The sequence below is a fragment of the Enhydra lutris genome, unplaced genomic scaffold, assembly GCF_002288905.1.
Source record: "Enhydra lutris kenyoni isolate GAN:26980312 unplaced genomic scaffold, ASM228890v2 scaffoldscaffold19, whole genome shotgun sequence".
NCBI lineage: Eukaryota > Metazoa > Chordata > Mammalia > Carnivora > Mustelidae > Enhydra > Enhydra lutris.
This window is the reverse complement of record NW_019154103.1, coordinates 15,279,133-15,300,290: the sequence shown is the minus strand read 5'-3', so window position 1 is coordinate 15,300,290 and position 21,158 is coordinate 15,279,133. Positions and strand designations below refer to the sequence as shown.

The 21,158-nt window shown below is 36.7% G+C and overlaps 1 protein-coding gene and 1 pseudogene across 1 annotated transcript in view; one reads left to right on the top strand and one right to left on the bottom strand.

Annotated features, from left to right (window-relative positions):
- The window catches only part of LOC111148290 (adhesion G protein-coupled receptor V1), a 507,584-nt gene that overhangs the window by 443,010 nt on the left and 43,416 nt on the right, over positions 1-21,158 (bottom strand). The window contains exons 21-23 of the mRNA XM_022504771.1: positions 16,939-17,312; positions 8,343-8,519; positions 293-473 (exon numbers count right to left, since the gene is read on the bottom strand). Coding sequence (XP_022360479.1) covers positions 293-473; positions 8,343-8,519; positions 16,939-17,312 — 732 coding nt within the window. The remainder of the gene's footprint in view (positions 1-292; positions 474-8,342; positions 8,520-16,938; positions 17,313-21,158) is intronic.
- Positions 1,142-3,088, top strand: LOC111148230 (annotated as a pseudogene).

The following is a 21,158-nucleotide window of genomic DNA, read 5'->3' as shown; positions in this document are numbered from 1 at the left end:
CCACATCGGGATCTCTGCTCAGCAGGGAGCCTGTTTCCTCCTCTCTCTCTGCCTGCCTCTCTGCCTGTTTGTGATCTGTATTTGTCAAATAAATAAATAAAATCTTAAAAAAAATAAAAAATAAAAAATAAACAATGTCCCTCATAATGGCAGCTTAGAATTTCAAGAGCCCAGAAGTTAGAGGGCCTGAAGTTCTATTTCAGTCATTTGCAAAAAGTCCCTTAAGAAGTTCTTAAGTAGACCAGGTACACCCAGAGAAGAGAGGATTATTTCTGCAAAAGGGCTTGGTTACCATATGGATGATCACTAGCTTTGATCATGATATCTGTTGTTTCCTTTTCCGGATCTATGCTTGCACCACTGGTGGGGGTTGAGCCTAGCTTCCCATCTCCAGGAACTGCAGAAACCAGCGTCACACGGAAATACTCATTAAGCTCAGGAATATCATCATCAAGGACATATATATTCAGGACCTATAAATGCAAAAATGCAGAAGCATGAAGCAATGAGGCATACAGAAATTACTTACCACTTACCAGAAGAAAATAAAATAGCCAATTAAGTTATACTTAACTGAAGTTACTACATCACATGATACATTTCTTTTTTTTTTAATATTTTATTTATTTATTTGAGAGAGAGGCAGTGAGAGAGAAAATGAGTGAGGAGAAGGTCAGAGGGAGAAGCAGACTCCCCGCGGAGCCAGGAGCCCAATGCAGGACTCGATCCCGGGACTCCAGGATCATGACCTGAGCCAAAGGCAGTCGCTTAACCAACTGAGCCACCCAGACGCCCCACATGATACATTTCTTAAACACTAGAACAAAGAGAAAGAGAGAGAGACCAAAGAAAGTAACTATTTTTAAAATAATAATGGGTGCTGAGCAGTAATATTTTTGGCCTAAAAATGTCATATTCATTTGATGTACTGATCTATCAGTGTAATGTTACATTGATCTATCAATGTAATATCACATGTTGCTTGTAACAAAGACAGTGGTATTACCAACCTCAGGGTACAGAGTTCCTAAGTGAGGAACTACATGTTATCTGATGGGATGTGATGGGGCAGTAGGAAAAGGCAACATATACATGTCTAGTGCCTGACATACTTAGTAACATTTTAGAAAAGAGATTCACAATGGACCTTGAAAGTCTGGCACAAGCAATCCTTCTAAAAATTAGCAGTAACTCAGAAATGCTCCACAAAATTTAAGTCATAATTTGAAGTGAAAAAACAATTCCCCCTTCCTTTATTAACTGAATAAGCATGTTTTGACACCTATAATGTGCTAGGATTAGAGAAGGCTCAAGTTGCTAAGAGGCTCACAGTCTATTGTAGGAGAGAAATCATGAAGAAAAAATTTAAAATGCAATATAAAATGCTAGTTAGTAGGTTTGTTGTCTAATTCTGAATCACAAAATACAGTAATCATAGTGTTTATTGCACATATATAATAAATATTAAGTTAATTAATAAATATGTGCAATGATATTGCACATATTTAAAATGTTATAAGATTTTAAATCAATAAATAAAAAATATGACAGAGTTATGCACATAATAAACAGACAAAAAAAAACCCAACCAACTCTACCCACTAAAGATTTTACAACAGAGAGCTTTTAAGCAAGTCTTAAAGTATTAGCTGCAATTGTAAATAATAATGGGAAGGGAATTCCAAGTAAAAGAAACAATACTTATAAAGGCACACAGTGCATGAAAGAATAAGGCTTACAAGGAACTGCAATTAGACCGCCATGACTGCAGCAGGAAATACAGCTAGAGAGATAATCAGGAGTCAGACCACAGGGACCTTTTATGCTATCATTTAAAAAAAAAAAAAAAAAAAAAGGACTCTTTTGCTTAGGCCCATGGCGCCAGCAGGATGGGCAGGTGTTCAGTCTTCATACAGCCAAGAAGCTCCTTGGCCACTGACAAGACCAGGAATGGCATGACATATAGTACAAGAAAGCCCATTTGGGCATGGTTCTGAAAGCCAGCACTGTTAGAGGAGCTTCCCATGCAAAGCGAATTATGTTGGAAAAAAGGGTGGAAAGCCAAACACCCAAATTATGCCATCAGGGATTAGGTCAGGGTCCTGCTGATCAACAATGGCAGAAAATCACAGCCTTGGTGCCCAATGACGGTTGTCTGGATTTTACTAATGTAAGTGCTTTAGTCTAATGTAGTTTCTGTTCCTGGAAGAGTTTCTCCCAGGTTTTTATATAATGAACGGGTATTTTTAATGATTGCCACTGACACCAGAAGTAAACTGCTCACTTCTGGAAAATGATGGAGTTTTGACTGCTGGATTTGGTTGCAAAGGTCATGCTATTGGTGACATTCCTGAAGTTCGCTTTAATCTTGTCAAATTAGCCAATATCTCTCTTTTGGTCTTATACAAAGGCAAGAAGGAAAGAGGAAAGACCATGATCACAAATTTTGATGGTGAAAACATGACAGTAGTAAATTTCACATGCCAAAAAAAAAAAATTGGGTTTTATTCCATAGGCAGTGAAGTGAAACTGAAGAATCATAAGCAGGAAACTGACAAAATGAGAATTTTGTTTTAGAGTAAGTACCATGGCAGAATGTAAACAGAGTGGACAGGCAAGAAAGGATACTAGGAGTTGAGCTAGGAGGTGACTGACCAGAAATAATGACATCCTGAACTAATGCAGTGACAGTAGAGATGAAGAAAAAGAGATAGATTTAAGATTTGTTCTGGAGATAGAAGACCCAGACCCCGATGTCTCACTTAGTACAGCAAGTGAGAGACAGAAAGGAATGAAGTGTGACTTCCTGGTTTCTCCCAGAAAGGAGGGTGACAACAGTCTGACGACAAACTAACTCCAAATGCAGTCTCCAAACTACGAGTCATTGGGCCCAAAAGCATTTGGAGAACTTTTTTTTTAAGTAGTTTTTCTGGAGTTTGATTTAGTAGGTCTGAGGTAGAATCTGAATTTAGTTTTAATGTTCATTTTTATCTTGATTTTAAATTAGAAAGTAATATACGGCATAGCCAATATACTCTCAGAAGTACAAAAACGACACCTATTACCCAAGTCATGTCAGTGTTCTTGAACAAAAGGGAACAATATTTATTCTGAAGATTTAAAATATCTTGCTCTTAGAAAGCAAGCTAACGAATGTTGCTCTAAAAAGTAATACCAAAACATCAAGATATACGTTAAAAATAAAGTAGTAAATATTTTCAACAGGTTGAAGCATACCAAAGTACTCATTCATTTTAGTGAAATGAAGACCCTATCAAGGTATAAATAAATGTATTTTACCTGGTAACTCAGTAAATAACAACAAAAAACATTTGCCTTTACTTTATGTTACTATATGTTATATATGCTCTCCTATTTTCTATTCAATTTTTAAATTCTTCACCGTAACTTGCTGAATTGATTTCATAATTAATGGGCCATTTAAAAAAAAACTTGAAAAACACATTTCCAATGAAATTTCCCATCCTTTGGAAACACACACACACACACACACACACACACACACACACACACACACAAATACAAACACCCCCCACACACACACTGTCCAGATTCCCTCGCAGCTAGGTTTTCAGATACTATTTAAGTATATTCAGTTAGTTGCACTCCCCCAATATCTGGAAGGCCACAGAGAAGTGGAGGCTCCCTTACACTGCTGTCTGTGCTAGAAAGTACAATCACAGAGCACGAGTGACAGCTAGGTACCCTGTCGTTGGCTTGGTAAGACAGAGAGGCTGGTATAGATCTAGCAGACATGGTGTTATAAGCCAACCTCACTGTTCAATGTTATTATTCTGTTTTCAGTGTGAATTATTTTTTAAGGAAATTAAAAATGAGGGGCGCCTGGGTGGCTCAGTGGGTTAAAGCCTCTGCCTTCAGCTCAGGTCATGATCTCTGGGTCCTGGGATCAAATCCCACATCGGGCTCTCTGCTCAGCAGGGAGCCTGCTTCCCTTCCTCTCTCTCTGCCTGCCTCTCCGCCTATTTGTGGTCTCTCTCTCTGTCAAATAAATAAAATCTTTTAAAAAAAGAATTAAAAATTATAGAAGGAAATATTTTCAATAAATCTTGACAAGCATACATATAACTATTTTCCTGACTAAAATGTGATTAATTTTTTCCCTTCCAAAATGTATATGAATCCACTTTATAAAACAATGGTTTCAAGTTATATCTTCATTTCATAGTTGGAAAATTGTGGAATCAGCCCTGTTTTCCAAATAAAAGAAATATTAAAAAAGGACCACATACTACCACTTTAACTTGGCTAAAAAAAACCACTTTAAATCCAGGAGGGTGAAAAAGACAGCATCAGATTAAAATATGGTCCTTAAAATTGAATAATTTTAGCCTTATGAAAACTTGCTAGTTTTCCTAATTTTCCTCATTTTACCAAAGACCAGCAAAATATTTACCATGGCTCTATCTGCAGCCTGCTATTGGAGAAATTTTGTTATAAAATATTTAGTTTCTTCTTCTCCCAAATTATAGAGATTTGATCATTCTTCTTTAGTATTAACTCTTTAAATCTGTCTCATCTCAGTTTTATCTTTTTCATCCAATTAACTCCTAACCCCCTTAGAAATTTTCTCATAGATTATACTTGCAATCATTAAGCTATTTTACTACTTTGTCACTGATGACATGTAAGTTATTTTTTTTTAAAGATTTTTATTTATTTATTTGACAGAGAGAGATCACAAGTAGGCAGAGAGGCAGAGAGAGAGGAAGGGGGAAGCAGGCTCCCTGCTGAGCTGAGAGCCCGATGCGGGACTCGATCCCAGGACCCTGAGATCATGACCCGAGCCGAAGGCAGTGGCTTAACCCACTGAGCCACCCAGGCGCCCCAGTTATTTATATTTTTAATGAAAAATTATACTGATGTGAATATCTAACATGATAGACCAAAAGAATGTTTAAAAAAATTTCTAATAGAGGGCACAATCTCATCCTGATTTCACTTGTAAGAAGTGCCACTTATATCTGAAGCACCTATTCAGAAATAAGATGACAGTTCACAGAAAGTTTTTATAAAATTGGAGATCACTTGAAACAATAGTTCATTTTCCCATATTAAAAAATAAAGTTGAAATTATAGTTACAAGAACATCTCAGTGCCTGATTAGAAAGCAGAGTACCATTAAGAATTCTGCAGTTTCATAATTGTTTGTATTTCTTCGGTGTTGGTTGTGATCTCTCCTCTTTCATTCATGATTTTATTAATTTGGGTTCTTTTGTTTCCTTTTTAATAAGTCTGGCCAGGGGTGTATCAATCTTATTAATTCTTTCAAAGAACCAGCTCCTAGATTCGATGATCTGTTCTACTATTCCTTTGGTTTCTTTTTCATTGATTTCTGCTCTGATCTTTATTATTTCTCTTCTCCTACTGGGTTTAGGCTTCATTTGTTCTTTCTCCCACTCCTTTAGGTGTATACTTGAGACCTTTCTTGTTTCTTGGGAAAGGCTTGTATTGCTATAACTTTCCTCTCAGGACTGCCTTTGCTGTGTCCCATAGATTTTGAACAGTTGTGTTTTCATTTTCATTTGTTTCCATGAATTTTTTTTCATCCTTCTTTAATTTCCTGGTTGACCCATTCATTCTTTAGTACGATGTTCTTTAGCCTCCATGTATTTGAGTTCTTTCCAACTTTCCTCTTGTGATTTAGTTCAAGTTTCAAAGCATTGTGCTCTGAAAATATGCAGGGAATCATCCTAAACTTTTGGTACCTGATTTGTGACCCAGGATGTGATCTATTCTGGAGAATGTTCCATGTGCACTAGAGAAGAATGTGTATTCTGTTGCTTTGGGATGGAATGCTCTGAATATATCTATGATGTCCATCTGGTCCAGTGTGTCATTTAAAGCCTTTATTACCTTGTTGATCTTTGTTTAGATGATCTGTCCATTTTAGGGAGGTGGGTGTTAAAATCCCCTAATATTATTGTATTACTGTCAATGTGTTTCTTTGATTTTGTTATTAATTGGTTTATATAGTTGGCTGCTCCCATGTTAGGGGCATAGATGTTTAAAATTGTTAGATTTTCTTGTTGGAAAGACCCTTTAAGTATGATATAGTGTCCTTCCTCATCTCTTATTATAGTCTTTGGCTTAAAATCTAAATATCTGATATAAGGATTGCCATCCCAGCTTTCTTTTGATGTCTATTAGCATGGTAAATGGTTTTCCACCCTCTCACTTTCAATCTGGAGGGTCTTTGAGTCTAAAATGAGTTTCTTGCAGGCAGCATATTGATGGGTCTTGTTTTTTTTAATCCATTCTGATAACCTGTGTCTTTTCATTGGGATATTTAGCCCATTTATATTCACAGTAACTATTGAGAGATATGAATTTAGTGTCATTATATTGCCTGTGAGGTGACTGTTACTGTATATTGTCTCTGTTCCTTTCTGGTCTGTTACTTTTAGGCTCTCTCTTGGCTTAGAGGACCCTTTTCAATATTTCCTGTAGGGCTGGTTTGGTGTTTGCAAATTCTTTTAGTTTTTGTTTGTCCTAGAAGCTTTTTATTTCTCCTTCTATTTTCAGTGACAGCCTAGCTGGGTATAGTATTCTTGGCTGCATATTTTTCTTGTTTAGTGCTCTGAATATATCATGCCAGTCTTTTCTGGCCTGCCAGGTTTCTGTGGATAGGTCTGCTGCTAATCTAATATTTCTACTGTTGTAGGTAACAGACCTGTTGTCCTGAGCTGCTATCAGGATTTTCTCTTTTTCTCTGAGACTTGTAAGTTTTCCTATTAGATGATGGGGTGTGGACCTATTTTTCTTGATTTTGAGGGGGGTTCTCTGTGCCTCCTAGATTTTGATACTTGTTTCCTTCCCCAAACTAGTAAAGTTCTCTGCTATAATTTGCTCCAGTATACTTGTTGCCCCTATTTCTCTCTTTCTTCTTCTTCTGGGATCCCAATTATTCTAATATTGTTTCATTTTATGGTATCACTTATCTCTCGAATTCTCCCCTCATGATCCAGAGTTGTTTATCTTTCTTTTTCTCAGCTTCTTTATTCTTCATCATTTGATCTTCTATCACTAATTCTCTCTTCTGCCTCATTTATCTTAGCAGTGAGAGCCTCCATTTTTGATTGCCCCTCATTAATAGCTTTTTAAAATTTCAACTTGCTAAAATTAATCAGTTAGAAAACAACAGGTGTTGGCAAGGGTGCAGAGAAAGGGAACCCTCCTACACTACTGGTGGAAATGCAAGCTGATGCAGCCACTCTGGAAAACAGTATGGAGGTGCCTCAAAAAGTTGAAAATAGAGCTACCCTATGACCCAGCAATTGCACTACTGGGTATTTACCCTGAAGATACAAATGTAGTGATCCAAAGAGGCATGTGCAACCAAATGTTTATAGCAGCAATGTCCACAATAGCCAAACTATGGAAAGAACCTAGATGTCCATCAACAGATGAATGGATAAAGAAGATGTAGTATATATATACAATGGAATACTACGCACCCATCAAAAGAAACAAAATCTTGCCATTAACAACAACATGGATGGAACTAGAAGGTATTATGCTAAGCAAAATAAGTCAAACAGAGAAAGACAATTATCATATAACCTCACTGATAAGAGGAATTTGAGAAACAAGACAAAGGATCATAGGGGAAGGGAGGGAAAAATGAAAAAGATAAAACCAGAGAGGGAGACAAAACATAAGAGACTCTTAATCTCGGGAAACAAACTGAGGGTTGCTGGAGGGGAGGGGAGTAGGAGGATGGGGTAGCTGGGTGATGGACATTGGGGAGGGTATGTCCTATGGTGAGAAAAAAAAAAAAGATTTCTGCAGTTTCCCATTGAATCAGCAATAACAAAAAACCCAAAACGACAAACCTTCAATCCACACCATTTTTATTATATTGGTATTAAAGAACAGATAAAACTGTAACACACATCATTCAAAAATCTTGTTTTTCTTTTTACATAAATAAATACAAAAATGGGGGCACCTGGGTGGCTCAGTTAGTCAAGCATCTACCTTCAGCTCAGGTCATGATCTTGGGGTCCTTGGACTGAGTCCCAAGTTGGGCTCCCTGATCAGTGGGGAGTCTGATTCTCCCTCCCCTCCTGCCCCTACCCCATACCCCAGCATGCTTTCTCTCTCTAAGATAAATAAATAAATTCTTTAAATAAATAAAATATTTAATAAATACAAAAACATTTTAAACCATGGTATTTACCTAATGATCTAAATACTTTAAATTGCCTAAATAGCAAGATGCTGCAAACAAATTACAGAACCAACAGATAAAGAAAAGCTTTCCAGTAGGCTTTCAAGGAAACAAAGAAGGTAGCATTTACCTCAGATCTCTGCCAAGGAAGGAATGTGATAGTTCCACTGGCATTAGCAAAATCGTCAACAAGGTAATTAATGCCATCAGATTCGATCTGTGAGATGGCGTAAAACAGATGCACATAATCCAGAGCTCCTCTGGTTCGCTCCACCACACATGAAATGGTGGATCCCTCCTCTGCAATCTGAAATTGAACATAAATTATTTATAAGTATATGTACCAATTCCAATCAGTGATAAAATTATAATGCTTTCATGGAGTCCTTTTACCATAACCTTAATTCTGTAACTTTCTAACACTCTAAGGAGAGCTCTACATTCTTGTCTCACTCTTTTATACATTTTACAAAAATACAAAATACAGAAATTATGAAAGGAATTATTATAAACAGTTCACTGTACATGTAATTCATTCATTGATTCCGTGTGTGTGTGTGTGTGTGTGTGTGCACACACGCGTGCACATGCACATGCGCCAGGCACTATGCTGGACACTATGGTACAAAAGATTACAAGAAAAAAAAATGCCCAGTCTGTTCTGTGGATAAATCTAAAGGGGAAGACAAACTCAAAGTTTTATGAAAATTGGGCATAGACAAACCAAATGGGGGGAGGAAGTAAGGGGTAGACAGTAGAATACGACATCAGGGAGAACATTCTAGGCATGGATAAAAGGTAATACGGATTTCATGAAATAATTCTGAGAACAGCAGAAGTAACAAGTGGCGAGAACCTTGAGAAATATCTGGTGAGGAGACAAAAGTCAGGTCAATGAGGGCATTTATGTTATACTTATTATTTTTTTACAGTTTTGTCATATATACATATACATATGTATATACATGTCTGTAGGTATTTTTCAGACTGAAAATATTTTTATCTGAACACTTAAGATAATACTTAAAAATTTTATGAAGCAAGAAGTTTTATTTACTTTTATTATTTTTACTTTTTGAGAGAGAGAGGACATGAGCAGGGGAGGGCCAAAAGAAGAGAGAATTTCAAGCAGGCTCCACACCCAGTGCAGAGTACAACATGGGATTCAATCTCATGACCCTAAGACCATGACCTGAGCCGAAATCAAGAGTCAGATGCCTAAATGACTGCCACCGAGTCTTCATATTCTTAAATTCTTAGTTTTTTAATCCAATTTTATTTTTATGTTAGTAAGCATATATGCAATTCATAGAAAAAAGTACTGAAACTCAATGAATAGAGCTCAAAATACAAATCCCAATTTAGATAATATCATTCTATTTTTCCTATGAATCATAAACACCTCTGTCAGCATTAGGGTCATTTTGGTGCCAATGTTCGTGCTGGAAAGAACAGATTTGAAATTTACCCACAAATAGGCAATACTCAAAACAGTTACCAATGAGCAGTGAAGCACCAGGATATGTTCCAATAAATCCTTCAACAACCTTACTTCAAAGAGTAACAGCAACCTTAGGTGCCCCATAGTAAATAAGACCAAGCATTTCCGGGACAATACTGTAACTCTTTTATTTGCCTGCAGGTCCTGGAATGAAAAGCCCAAAATGACAGGTGGTTGTTTAGGGGAGTCCCCAGTATGTCTCCTGGTAGACACCCCCTGACCCAGACAGAATCAGAACTTCTAATCCAGTAGAACCTAAAACACAAGAGTGGGAAACACAAATTCTGGCAGTTGGTCACCAGGAGTGATGGAAGTAGGGCCACTCTTACTTCTACCTCTTGCCCCCTCAGCCTAGGTAGCCTAGGTACAGGGAACACTGGACAGGTATCAGCCACTGGATACATACAACATCATGGCTGACAAGACACCCACCCCACAAGATGCAGTCCCTGAGCTGGCATATTAGCTGAGTCTATCATAGGCCATCCCCATTACTGTCATAAGCCAGCTGCTTCAGGTGATGTGGTATAGAGTAAGGGCAGACAATCCTATGACTGTGTGCCTGTTGTTATACCTCCTTCACATAAAATAAGTCCCTTTGAGGCAGGCTTCCCCATGGACACAGCAGGCATTCTTTTAGCCTTCAGAAGATGGTCTGGCAGACTACTAGGAACATAAGCTCATTAGCTAAAGTAAGAATTAATTCCAAGAAATAATTCCAATAATAATGAGCTTTTGCCCTCTCTGGAGTAAAACAGCCCCACACTTAGTGCCCACTTCCATCCCAAATTTCATTGTCTCTAGTCTTGATGATCCCAAGCCCCTGCCAGACCACATCATTAGCACTGCTCAAATTGTGTCTTCATAACTTCAAGCCATTTCTCCCTTCACATAAGATGAATGGCTAAGTGGGCTGTTCATTGCTCTCTCCTCATCCTTCAGAGCCACTTGTGAATGGAGAAGCAGAGTGGTGGTGGCCCACTTTTAGCAAGCTCCAATAAATCAAGCCAAGTCAGGATGGGGTGAAGCAGGCTTGATTTTTCCTCCTCCACCAGTTAGTTACAGGTTTTAGAGGTGAAGGTCAAAGAGTTGACTTTTAAACATGTCCAGTATGAAATATCCAAGAGATGTGTCAAGTGGGCAGCTAGAGAAATGAGTTTGGAACTTTGGAGAGAGGTCATGATTGACATGATAAATTTGGAAGGAATCAATATGCAAATGGTATTTAAGGCCACATACAAATGGTATATAAATATATCATTATACAAATGCTACTTAAAGACTGATGAGAAGACAAGAGAACTATAGGATGGAAAGAAATGGACCAAGTATAATCAGTTATGATCTAACACTGGTTTTGAAATCATAAAACTGTTCCAATGCAACTCCTGTATCTGAGAGCATAACATGGATAATCCATAATCCATAATCCATAATCTGCAATGTGGATTTCACATTTGTTTATATGATTTCATCAACAAGAAACACGGTGAACACAGAAAACTGCACTGACCGGAAACAAGCCACAGGGGAACACACAAACACAACTGAAACATCTACCAGCTACTCCATGCAACACACGTTTCTAGCCATACTTCACTCAGTCTAATGTGACAATCTTCCCTCCGATGTCAGATAACCCTCCTTCCATTATTTCACAAGAATATACAACCTGCAGTTTCCTCTGATGCATGCTTTTGCAAGCAAACTTAATGGGTTTTTTTCCTAGCTATATACCATATTTCTTGCAGTATATAAGTATTAAACATTTATTGTATAAAACTGCTTATTAGGTCCCTTTCTTTTTACATGTCACTAAGTTTTTGAGTAGTAGGAGTCTAACGCATTTTCCCCTTACATTTTCTGTTTTCTCTATTCAATTTGGCATTGTGTAGTGGTCTTTAGGAGCCCCTCAAACATATGATGGCAGGACTGAGTGCTCTGAAGGTGGGGCCCTCCAATCCTGAGGCTGCAGAGAAGGGGAAGCAGCACAGAAACCCAAGTGCTCAATAAGCATCTAATTTAATTCCCACCTTCTACGTAGGCATCTACATCAGCATTTTCATCACAGCTGTCAGTACATAAATGTGTGATGGAAAGAGCATGGCTTTAAGGTCAAAGTCCTGAGTTTCTTTACTCTATCACTTGGGACGTGATTTCTCCTTAAAATGAAGATCATAATGTCTCACGGATTTGGGTGGAGATAAAACAAGTACCTTCTCTGGTACCTATAGTAATACATTAAGTACTGTAAAATTTTTATATTTCTTCTCCTTGACAAACATACAGACACATACACAATTACAAAAAATAATGCTGCATTCTCTCATTTTATCAAGAAATATATATGCTGGGGCACCTGGGTGGCTCAGTGGGTTAAGCCTCTGCCTTCAGCTCAGGTCATGATCCCAGGGTCCTGGGATCGAGACCTGCCTCGGGCTCTCTGCTCAGCAGGGAGACTGCTTCCCCCTCTCTCTCTGCCTGCCTACTTGTGATATCTCTCTCTCTGTGTCAAATAAATAAATAAAATCTTAAGAAAAAAAAAAATACATATGCTTACATATTGAAAAAAAAATTTCCACCCATTTTGTTCCCAATCATAATGGGAACACATATGTCCTATTATTCCACCCCAAAATTTAACCAGAATGAACATTTTTAATGAGTTATATTAATAAGCCACTAATCCAATATATGAATATTGAACTCCCCCCTTTTAGCAGGAGGAATGGATGAAACAGATCCAAAGATACATTCAGTAATCGTTGTATCTCCTTACAACTTCTTACCAAGTCAATGAGCATTACCATGCAGCACCTAAGACTAGGAAAGGAGCTTCTGGTAGATGATGGCATTATTAATAACAGAAGATAATTAAAACAGCAAATAAAGAGTTAAATTTTTTTTTCTGTTAAAATATACATCTAATTGCCTTTGGAATCATGATATAAGCAAATGTTTAGGCCCATTTATGAGAAGCATAACATCAAGAAATAATCATTAAAACCACCATCATTCAGTTTTTCAAAAGAAACAACAGTAGCCACTGCTGTTTTCTTTTGAGTCAAAAATTTCCTCTATCTTCAGATTTGCAGGAGAGTAATTACAAAGCTTAACCATCAGAAAAGTTTTTAAAACATATTTTCCCAGAAAAAATAATGCACTGAGCCATAAATTGGCTTTCTGTATTGGAACAGAAGATTAAAGCTAATGCCTAAAATTACACATCCAATTAATTTTTTATTGTGTTTCACACTTAGGTAAAGATCTGTGATATCAGATTACATCAATATCACTTATATCTAAAGGAACCTCTTCACATAACATACACCAGGCACTTAAAAACAAACACAGTCCAAGCTAAATAATATTCTCATTTTTATAAAGATCCTCTCAAAATGTCTCTAAATTTATTCTTCAAGCTGTGAGTTTATAAATATAAAATGCAATCCAAGTATTAGTTATAAAAAAATAACATTATGAAATGCAATCTCACTACTTTATATTACTGGGTATATAAGACTGTAGGACATACAAAAATATAAAAAAAGGTGGAGGGAAAGTAACACTAAAGATTACACAGAAAAACAAAACACGGGAGGAAAACATGAGAATGTGGTTGCTATGCTACAGAACCAACAAAAGTCAGTCATCTGTTCAATACAGATACCACCTGGAATCCTACTTGGCATGGCCCCATCAGGGCGTTCAACAACATACAGGTTTATTCATTCTTCCAATTATAATTTATTAAGCACCTGCTGATTAGAAGAATATGGTGTACCTGGTTATGATGGAGCAAATCACAAAATAATTATCTACTCTTTCAATATGGCAAGTATAGACTATGTCATATGCTGCATATTCTAATTATATAAGATGTGATTATGCTTTCGTTTTAACCTTCATATTATTTTATTTCATGAATCTATGAAACTGTAAAAGCATAACCTGACTTACAAGTCTTTAAATACCTTGACTGCCTTTAGCATTTTTGAAGGAATAAAAAAAAAAATTAACTTTTCACTGTCACTGCAACAACACAATGAAGACTCTATAGAAGCAATAGTGGTTTTTATTTCCAAAAATCAAGCAAATAACTACAAAATTTAAACCCTGCAGACAATTCCAAGCATAGAGTAAACCAGCAATTCCCACATTTTTAGTTTCAACACCCTAAACGCTCAAAAAAATTATTAAGAACCCCAAGGAGGTTTTTGCTAATGTTGGTGAAATCTGATATTTGCCATTTTACTATTGAACACTGAAAAGAACGTAAAATTGATATATTAACTCATTTTAAAATAACAATAATAAACTCATTACATGCTAATATAAGCAGTGTATTTTATGTGAATAACTATATTTCCTAAAAAAATTAGTGACAAAGGGGCACTGTATTATATTTTTGCATATCTCTTTTAATGCCTAGCTTAATAGAAGACAGCTAGGTTCTCATATCTCCTTTCACAATCAATTTCTCTGCTGTTACTTGTTATTTGGTTGAAATATATGAAAAATATCCAGCCTCACAGACATATGTAACCAGAAAAGGACTTAAATAGTCCTGGCAGTTAGTTATAGATATTCCTCCTCCACATTATACCCATTTGACAAGTGGTAGTTTCTTAGAATTTAGTTGCAATGTGAAATCAGACTCTAATACATTAAAACCCTTTGGTCTACCTTGTACTTCAAGTCACAACTTGAGTAAGCAATCAATAAATATTGATGATGATAAGAGTAATATTACTCCTGTCTTCAAATCACACCAAGATGAAAATATGAATTTTATACTTACACTCTTAGTATTTTCAGGAATGAAAATTCTATAATATTCCTGACAAATTCCAATGTTGGATCTGTAGACTCAACAATGCTTTCTTATATAAACCATCTAAACTTTACTCTTTCCAATATATTTCCCTCTCATTTGGGCTTGGAGAACAACGTGTCATGTTTTTTCTTCCTTTCCAGAAGTTCTAATAGTATAGGTGTTGTGGCCCACACAGCAAAGTTCCCTCTTCTGCCATTAAAGACTTTGATTGGTCCTGTTCAAATTCCAAGATTTCTATAAACAGGCAAAGCTACATACCTACATGGAGGTAAATCAACACCAACACAATCTATCAGTGGAACTTGTGAGACAAGCCAGCATTAAAAACTCATTACAATGGCCCACAAAGCCAGAGAAACACACAAAACCTATTCCTCATTTTGGGCAGGGTTTTGACATTTATGTTTTGTTTTTGTTTTTGTTTTTTTTTTAGTTTGGTTGTTTATGCAGCTAACTGAATCTAAATGTGTTTGTTGTTTGAACTATGAGCCTTCCCATGTCTTATTATTAAAATACCTTCATAAGTTCAACTAAGATTTATTGAATACCTATTATGTTCCATTCTAGGTGTTGGAGATACAATAATGAACAATAACACTTTTCAAGTTCTTTTATCTCTATCGTAGAAAGGGATAGCCAATAAATAAGTAGACATTTAAATAACAAAGGGAACTTAAGAGTATAATCAATGTTACAAAAATGTAAAAGCAGGTGAAGGGATGGAGAACAGCCAGTTGGGAGAAGGGAATGGGCGATTACCTTAAACAAACAAGTCTTTACTGAGGAGATGTCTTCAGAACTGCTGAATGACTGGCTCTGAAGATCTGGATTGACAGTGTTCCAATTAGAGGCAAGGAAGCCCCAGTGCCAAGAATGGAACTGAAACATGCAAGTCTGACTGAAACATACTGACCAAAGAGAAATCTGACCAGTATGCTGACCAGGAGGAAGCCAGAGCTATGGTGGCAGATGCCAGGTCATAAAGGGAATTAAAGGGAAGCTGATTTTACGTGGCACCTTAATGGGTCTCACAACCTGATGAAGCCACCTGTCTTTTTGAAAATAGAGACAATGATACTAAAAATAGGGGGAAAGACAAACCTAGAAGTCACAAAACATAGGTTCAAATTCCAGTTCTTCCTACTGTATCTTAGGAGAAAAAAAAGTAAAATTAGTATTTATCTAGTGCTGAGAACTGCCAAGCTTTGAATCAGGCATTGATTCTGTCTTACTTAATTCAACTTGGGTTATTTTTTCACATCTCTAAGCTTCAGTTTCTAACCTTATTAAGTGAAGAGAATCATAAGTAATATGTGTTGCAGCTGTATTATAGGTTGTCGGGTATATAAAAAATCTAATATGTAAAATTCTTTAATGATTGAATAATTAAAAATATTATCATTATAGATAAACATATTTCTTCTTTAAGTTATCGATTTGTATGACATTTGCCCTCCCTAGTGTAGGGTATTCTAGTATTTCTGGTATAGAAAAAGCCCACTATTTGAAAATCACTTATGATGATCACCAAACCAAAGAGCTAAGAAGGGCATTAAGACAGTCCAGAGAGCTAGCTCCCCAATTTGAGCTAAATCAGGCCTATGACCACAATACTTTTTTTCACCCTCTACTAAGTCATGGCTTTCTTAATTGTTTCAATTTACAACAATGCCCTTCTAAATCTACAAGAATTGACTTGCAAAGGAAGGACTCTTGTTTCTTGGCATCCCTTCATGGGCATGGAGCTGTTGTCACACTCAACACCTGTGAAGTGGTGTCATGAGATCTCACATTACTGAACAGGAAACCAAGATGATTACGAATCTTTGAAAACTTTGATAAGGACAGTAAAACAGCCTAATGAATGAAGCTGGCCAAGAAAGGTGATAAGGAAGGCATCACACCCAACACAGAGGAATGTTGTAACTACTCAAGTACATTTCACACACACACACACACACACACACACACACAAAACCTCAAAAAATCATATTTTAATAAAGTTTCAATTACTATTATTCAGAAGCTTTCAATACATATCATTTCACTTACTTATGCAGTATCCAGAGAGTAGCCAAAGAAAACGACACGTGGAATATTCTGTGCATTTTGTGAAGTATATTAGCCTTAAAAAAAAACTGCCAAAGTTTCATTTGCTAACTCGTTATTACTTCTATTAGCTGATTAATCCTCTGATTCAAAATGTGAACTTATAAGAGCAAAGACTTCATAATTCACTTTTGCAACCTTTGACTCTAGCATACTTCAGGGCTTATAGCAGATATTTAAGCACTTTTACCAAATGAAAGAAAGTCCACTCCCAAACTTCCAAACAAATCCGCCTACAAGGAACTATTAACTCCAAAATTCCCCAAGCTCACTACTTACCTCTGGTATACAAGTTCCTGTGAAACCAAACAAGCCATTGGCATTGTCACTTTTTTGTATTATTAATCTTGCTGTAGTATTCGCTTCAGAAATGCGAGCTCCTCCATATACAGAGACTAGTTTAAGAATGAATAATTCTTCTCCCTCCTCTTCATTATCGTCTCTTGCAGAAATAATGAATGATTTGTTAGTTTCTCCCTGTCTGAACTCCAGATATCCAGAAACTGGGTGTAAATCACTCTTTGCTGGCATAGCATGAAGTTCATAAATTTCTTCCAGGGTAAGTTTCCGCTCATAAGACCTCACATCCTGCATCAAACCTGTAAATCTGTCATTGCCATTCATTCCTGCCCCAATTCTCAGTGTTCCAGGACCTGAAATTAGAAATGGGTTTAATTGCTAAAATATCCACAAGAATCTTGTCCCGCATTACAAGTGTGATTCAGAAAGTGAACCGTGTTGAGAGGTTTTATTAGATAAGTAAAACACATGACGAGAATATAATCAAATAAAGGCTACTTTCTGTTACAATGAGAAATGAATCTGTAATTGCTGGGATTTAAAATATTTTGTACATGTGTATTTATGTGTGTATATGTATACATGTATGTATCGGTGTGAATTTAGATAGACGTTTCTTCCAGAAAATTTTAAAATTTCCTTGCACACCTAAGAATGCAATGATTCAATTCAGTCACAATTTTTTAAACTTTTTTATTACTATTCTTCAAGAACGTCAAGGCTTAATCTATTAGAAATACATCTTGAGTTAAATAAAGCTGTGAGAATTCAACAACAATTTTCATGGGCCAAATATAACTCTTTATCCAAACAATTAATGCAAAGGAAGTAGAAAAAGAAGTATTCCTCCCCAGGAACAGTATCATAGGCAAGTCTTACAGACTTGTTCATGGTAATCACAATATGCAGCCCGATTATATTACTCTATATCAATAACAATCTTTTTCAAAATTTACCAGTTCTTTTTTTTTTTTTTAAAGATTTCATTTATTTATTTGACAGAGAGAGATCACAAGTAGGCAGAGAGGCAGGCAGAGAGAGAGAGAGGGAAGCAGGCTCTCTGCTGAGCAGAGAGCCCGATGTGGGACTCGATCCCAGGACCCTGAGATCATGACCTGAGCCGAAGGCAATGGCTTAACCCACTGAGCCACCCAGGCGCCCCAAAATTTACCAGTGCTAATGGACATCAGAAAAAAGCAGGAGTGGCAATCCTTATATCAGATCAATTAGATTTTAAGCCAAAGACTATAATAAGAGATGAGGAAGGACACTATATCATACTCAAAGGAACTGTCCAACAAGAAGATCTAACAATTTTAAATATCTATGCCCCTAACGTGGGAGCAGCCAACTATATAAACCAATTAATAACAAAATCAAAGAAATACATCAACAATCATACAATAATAGTAAGGAACTTTAACACTCCCCTCACTGAAATGGACAGATCATCCAAGCAAAAGATCAACAAGAAAATAAAGGCCTTAAATGACACACTGGACCAGATGGACATCACAGATATATTCAGAACATTTCATCCCAAAGCAACAGAATACACATTCTTCTCTAGTGCACATGGAACATTCTCCAGAATAGATCACATCCTGGGTCCTAAATCAGATCTCAACTGGTATCAAAAGATTGGGATCACTCCCTGCATATTTTCAGACCACAATGCTCTGAAGCTAGAACTCAATCACAAGAGAAAATCTGGAAAGAACCCAAATACATGGAGACTAAACAGCATCCTTCTAAAGAATGAATGGGTCAACCAGGAAATTAAAGAAGAATTGAAAAAATTCATGGAAACAAATGATAATGAAAACACAACGGTTCAAAATCTGTGGGACACAGCAAAGGCAGTCCTGAGAGGAAAATATATAGCGGTACAAGCCTTTCTCAAGAAACAAGAAAGGTCTCAAGTACACAACCTAACCCTACACCTAAAAGAGCTGGAGAAAGAACAAGAAAGAAAGCCTAAACCCAGCAGGAGAAGAGAAATCATAAAGATCAGAGCAGAAATCAATGAAATAGAAACCAAAAAAACAATAGAACAAATCAACGAAACTAGGAGCTGGTTCTTTGAAAGAATTAATAAGATTGATAAACCCCTGGCCAGACTTATCAAAAAGAAAAGAGAAAGGACCCAAATAAATAAAATCATGAATGAAAGAGGAGAGATCACAACTAACACCAAAGAAATACAAACAATTATAAGAACATACTATGAGCAACTCTACGCAAACAAATTTGACAATCTGGAAGAAATGGATGCATTCCTAGAGACATATAAACTACCACAACTGAACCAGGAAGAAAGAGAAAACTTGAACAGACCCATAACCAGTAAGGAGATTGAAACAGTCATCAAAAATCTCCAAACAAACAAAAGCCCAGGGCCAGACGGTTTCCCAGGGGAATTCTACCAAACATTTAAAGAAGAATTAATTCCTATTCTCCTGAAACTGTTCCAAAAAATAGAAATGGAAGGAAAACTTCCAAACTCATTTTATGAGGCCAGCATCACCTTGATCCCAAAACCAGACAAGGATCCCATCAAAAAAGAGAACTACAGACCAATATCCTTGATGAACACAGATGCGAAAATTCTCACCAAAATACTAGCCAGTAGGATTCAACAGTACATTAAAAGGATTATTCACCACGACCAAGTGGGATTTATTCCAGGGCTGCAAGGTTGGTTCAACATCCGCAAATCAATCAATGTGATACACCACATTAATAAAAGAAAGAACAAGAACCATATGATACTCTCCATAGATGCTGAAAAAGCATTTGAGAAAGTACAGCATCCCTTCCTGATCAAAACTCTTCAAAGTGTAGGGATAGAGGGCACATACCTCAATATTATCAAAGCCATCTATGAAAAACCCACCGCAAATATCATTCTCAATGGAGAAAAACTGAAAGCTTTTCCGCTAAGGTCAGGAACACGGCAGGGATGTCCATTATGACCACTGCTATTCAACATAGTACTAGAAGTCCTAGCCTCAGCAATCAGACAACAAAAGGAAATTAAAGGCATCCAAATCGGCAAAGAAGAAGTCAAACTCTTACTCTTCGCAGATGATATGATACTATATGTGGAAAACCCAAAAGACTCCACTCCAAAACTGCTAGAACTTGTACAGGAATTCAGTAAAGGGTCAGGATATAAAATTAATGCACAGAAATCAGTTGCATTTCTCTACACCAACAAGACAGAAGAAAGAGAAATTAAGGAGTCCATCCCATTTACAATTGCACCCAAAACTATAAGATACCTAGGAATAAACCTAACCAAAGAGGCTAAGAATCTATACTCAGAAAACTATAAAGTACTCATGAAAGAAATTGAGGAAGACACAAAGAAATGGAAAAACGTTCCATGCTCCTGGATTGGAAGAATAAATATTGTGAAAATGTCTATGCTACCTAAAGCAATCTACACATTTAATGCAATTCCTATCAAAGTACCATCCATTTTTTTCAAAGAAATGGAACAAATAATCCTAAAATTTATATGGAACCAGAAAAGACCTCGAATAGCCAAAGCAATATTGAAAAAGAAAGCCAAAGTCGGTGGCATCACATTCCGGACTTCAAGCTCTATTACAAAGCTGTCATCATCAAGACAGCATGGTACTGGCACAAAAACAGACACATAGATCAATGGAACAGAACAGAGAGCCCAGAAATAGACCCTCAACTCTATGGTCAACTAATCTTTGACAAAGCAGGAAAGAATGTCCAATGGAAAAAAGACAGCCGCTTCAATAAATGGTGTTGGGAAAGTTGGACAGCCACATGCAGAAAAATGAAATTGGATCATTTCCTTACACCACACACGAAAATAGACTCAAAATGCATGAAGGACCTCAATGTGAGAAAGGAATCCATCCAAATCCTTGAGGAGAACAGAACATAGGCAGCAACCTCTTCGACCTCAGCCGCAGCAACATCTTCCTAGGAACATCGCCAAAGGCAAGGGAAGTAAGAGCAAAAATGAACTATTGGGATTTCATCAAGATCAAAAGCTTTTGCACAGCAAAGTAAACAGTTAACAAAACCAAAAGACAACTGACAGAATGGGAGAAGATATTTGCAAACGACATATCAGATAAAGGGCTAGTGTCCAAAATCTATAAAGAACTTAGCAAACTCAACACCCAAAGAACAAATAATCCAATCAAGAAATG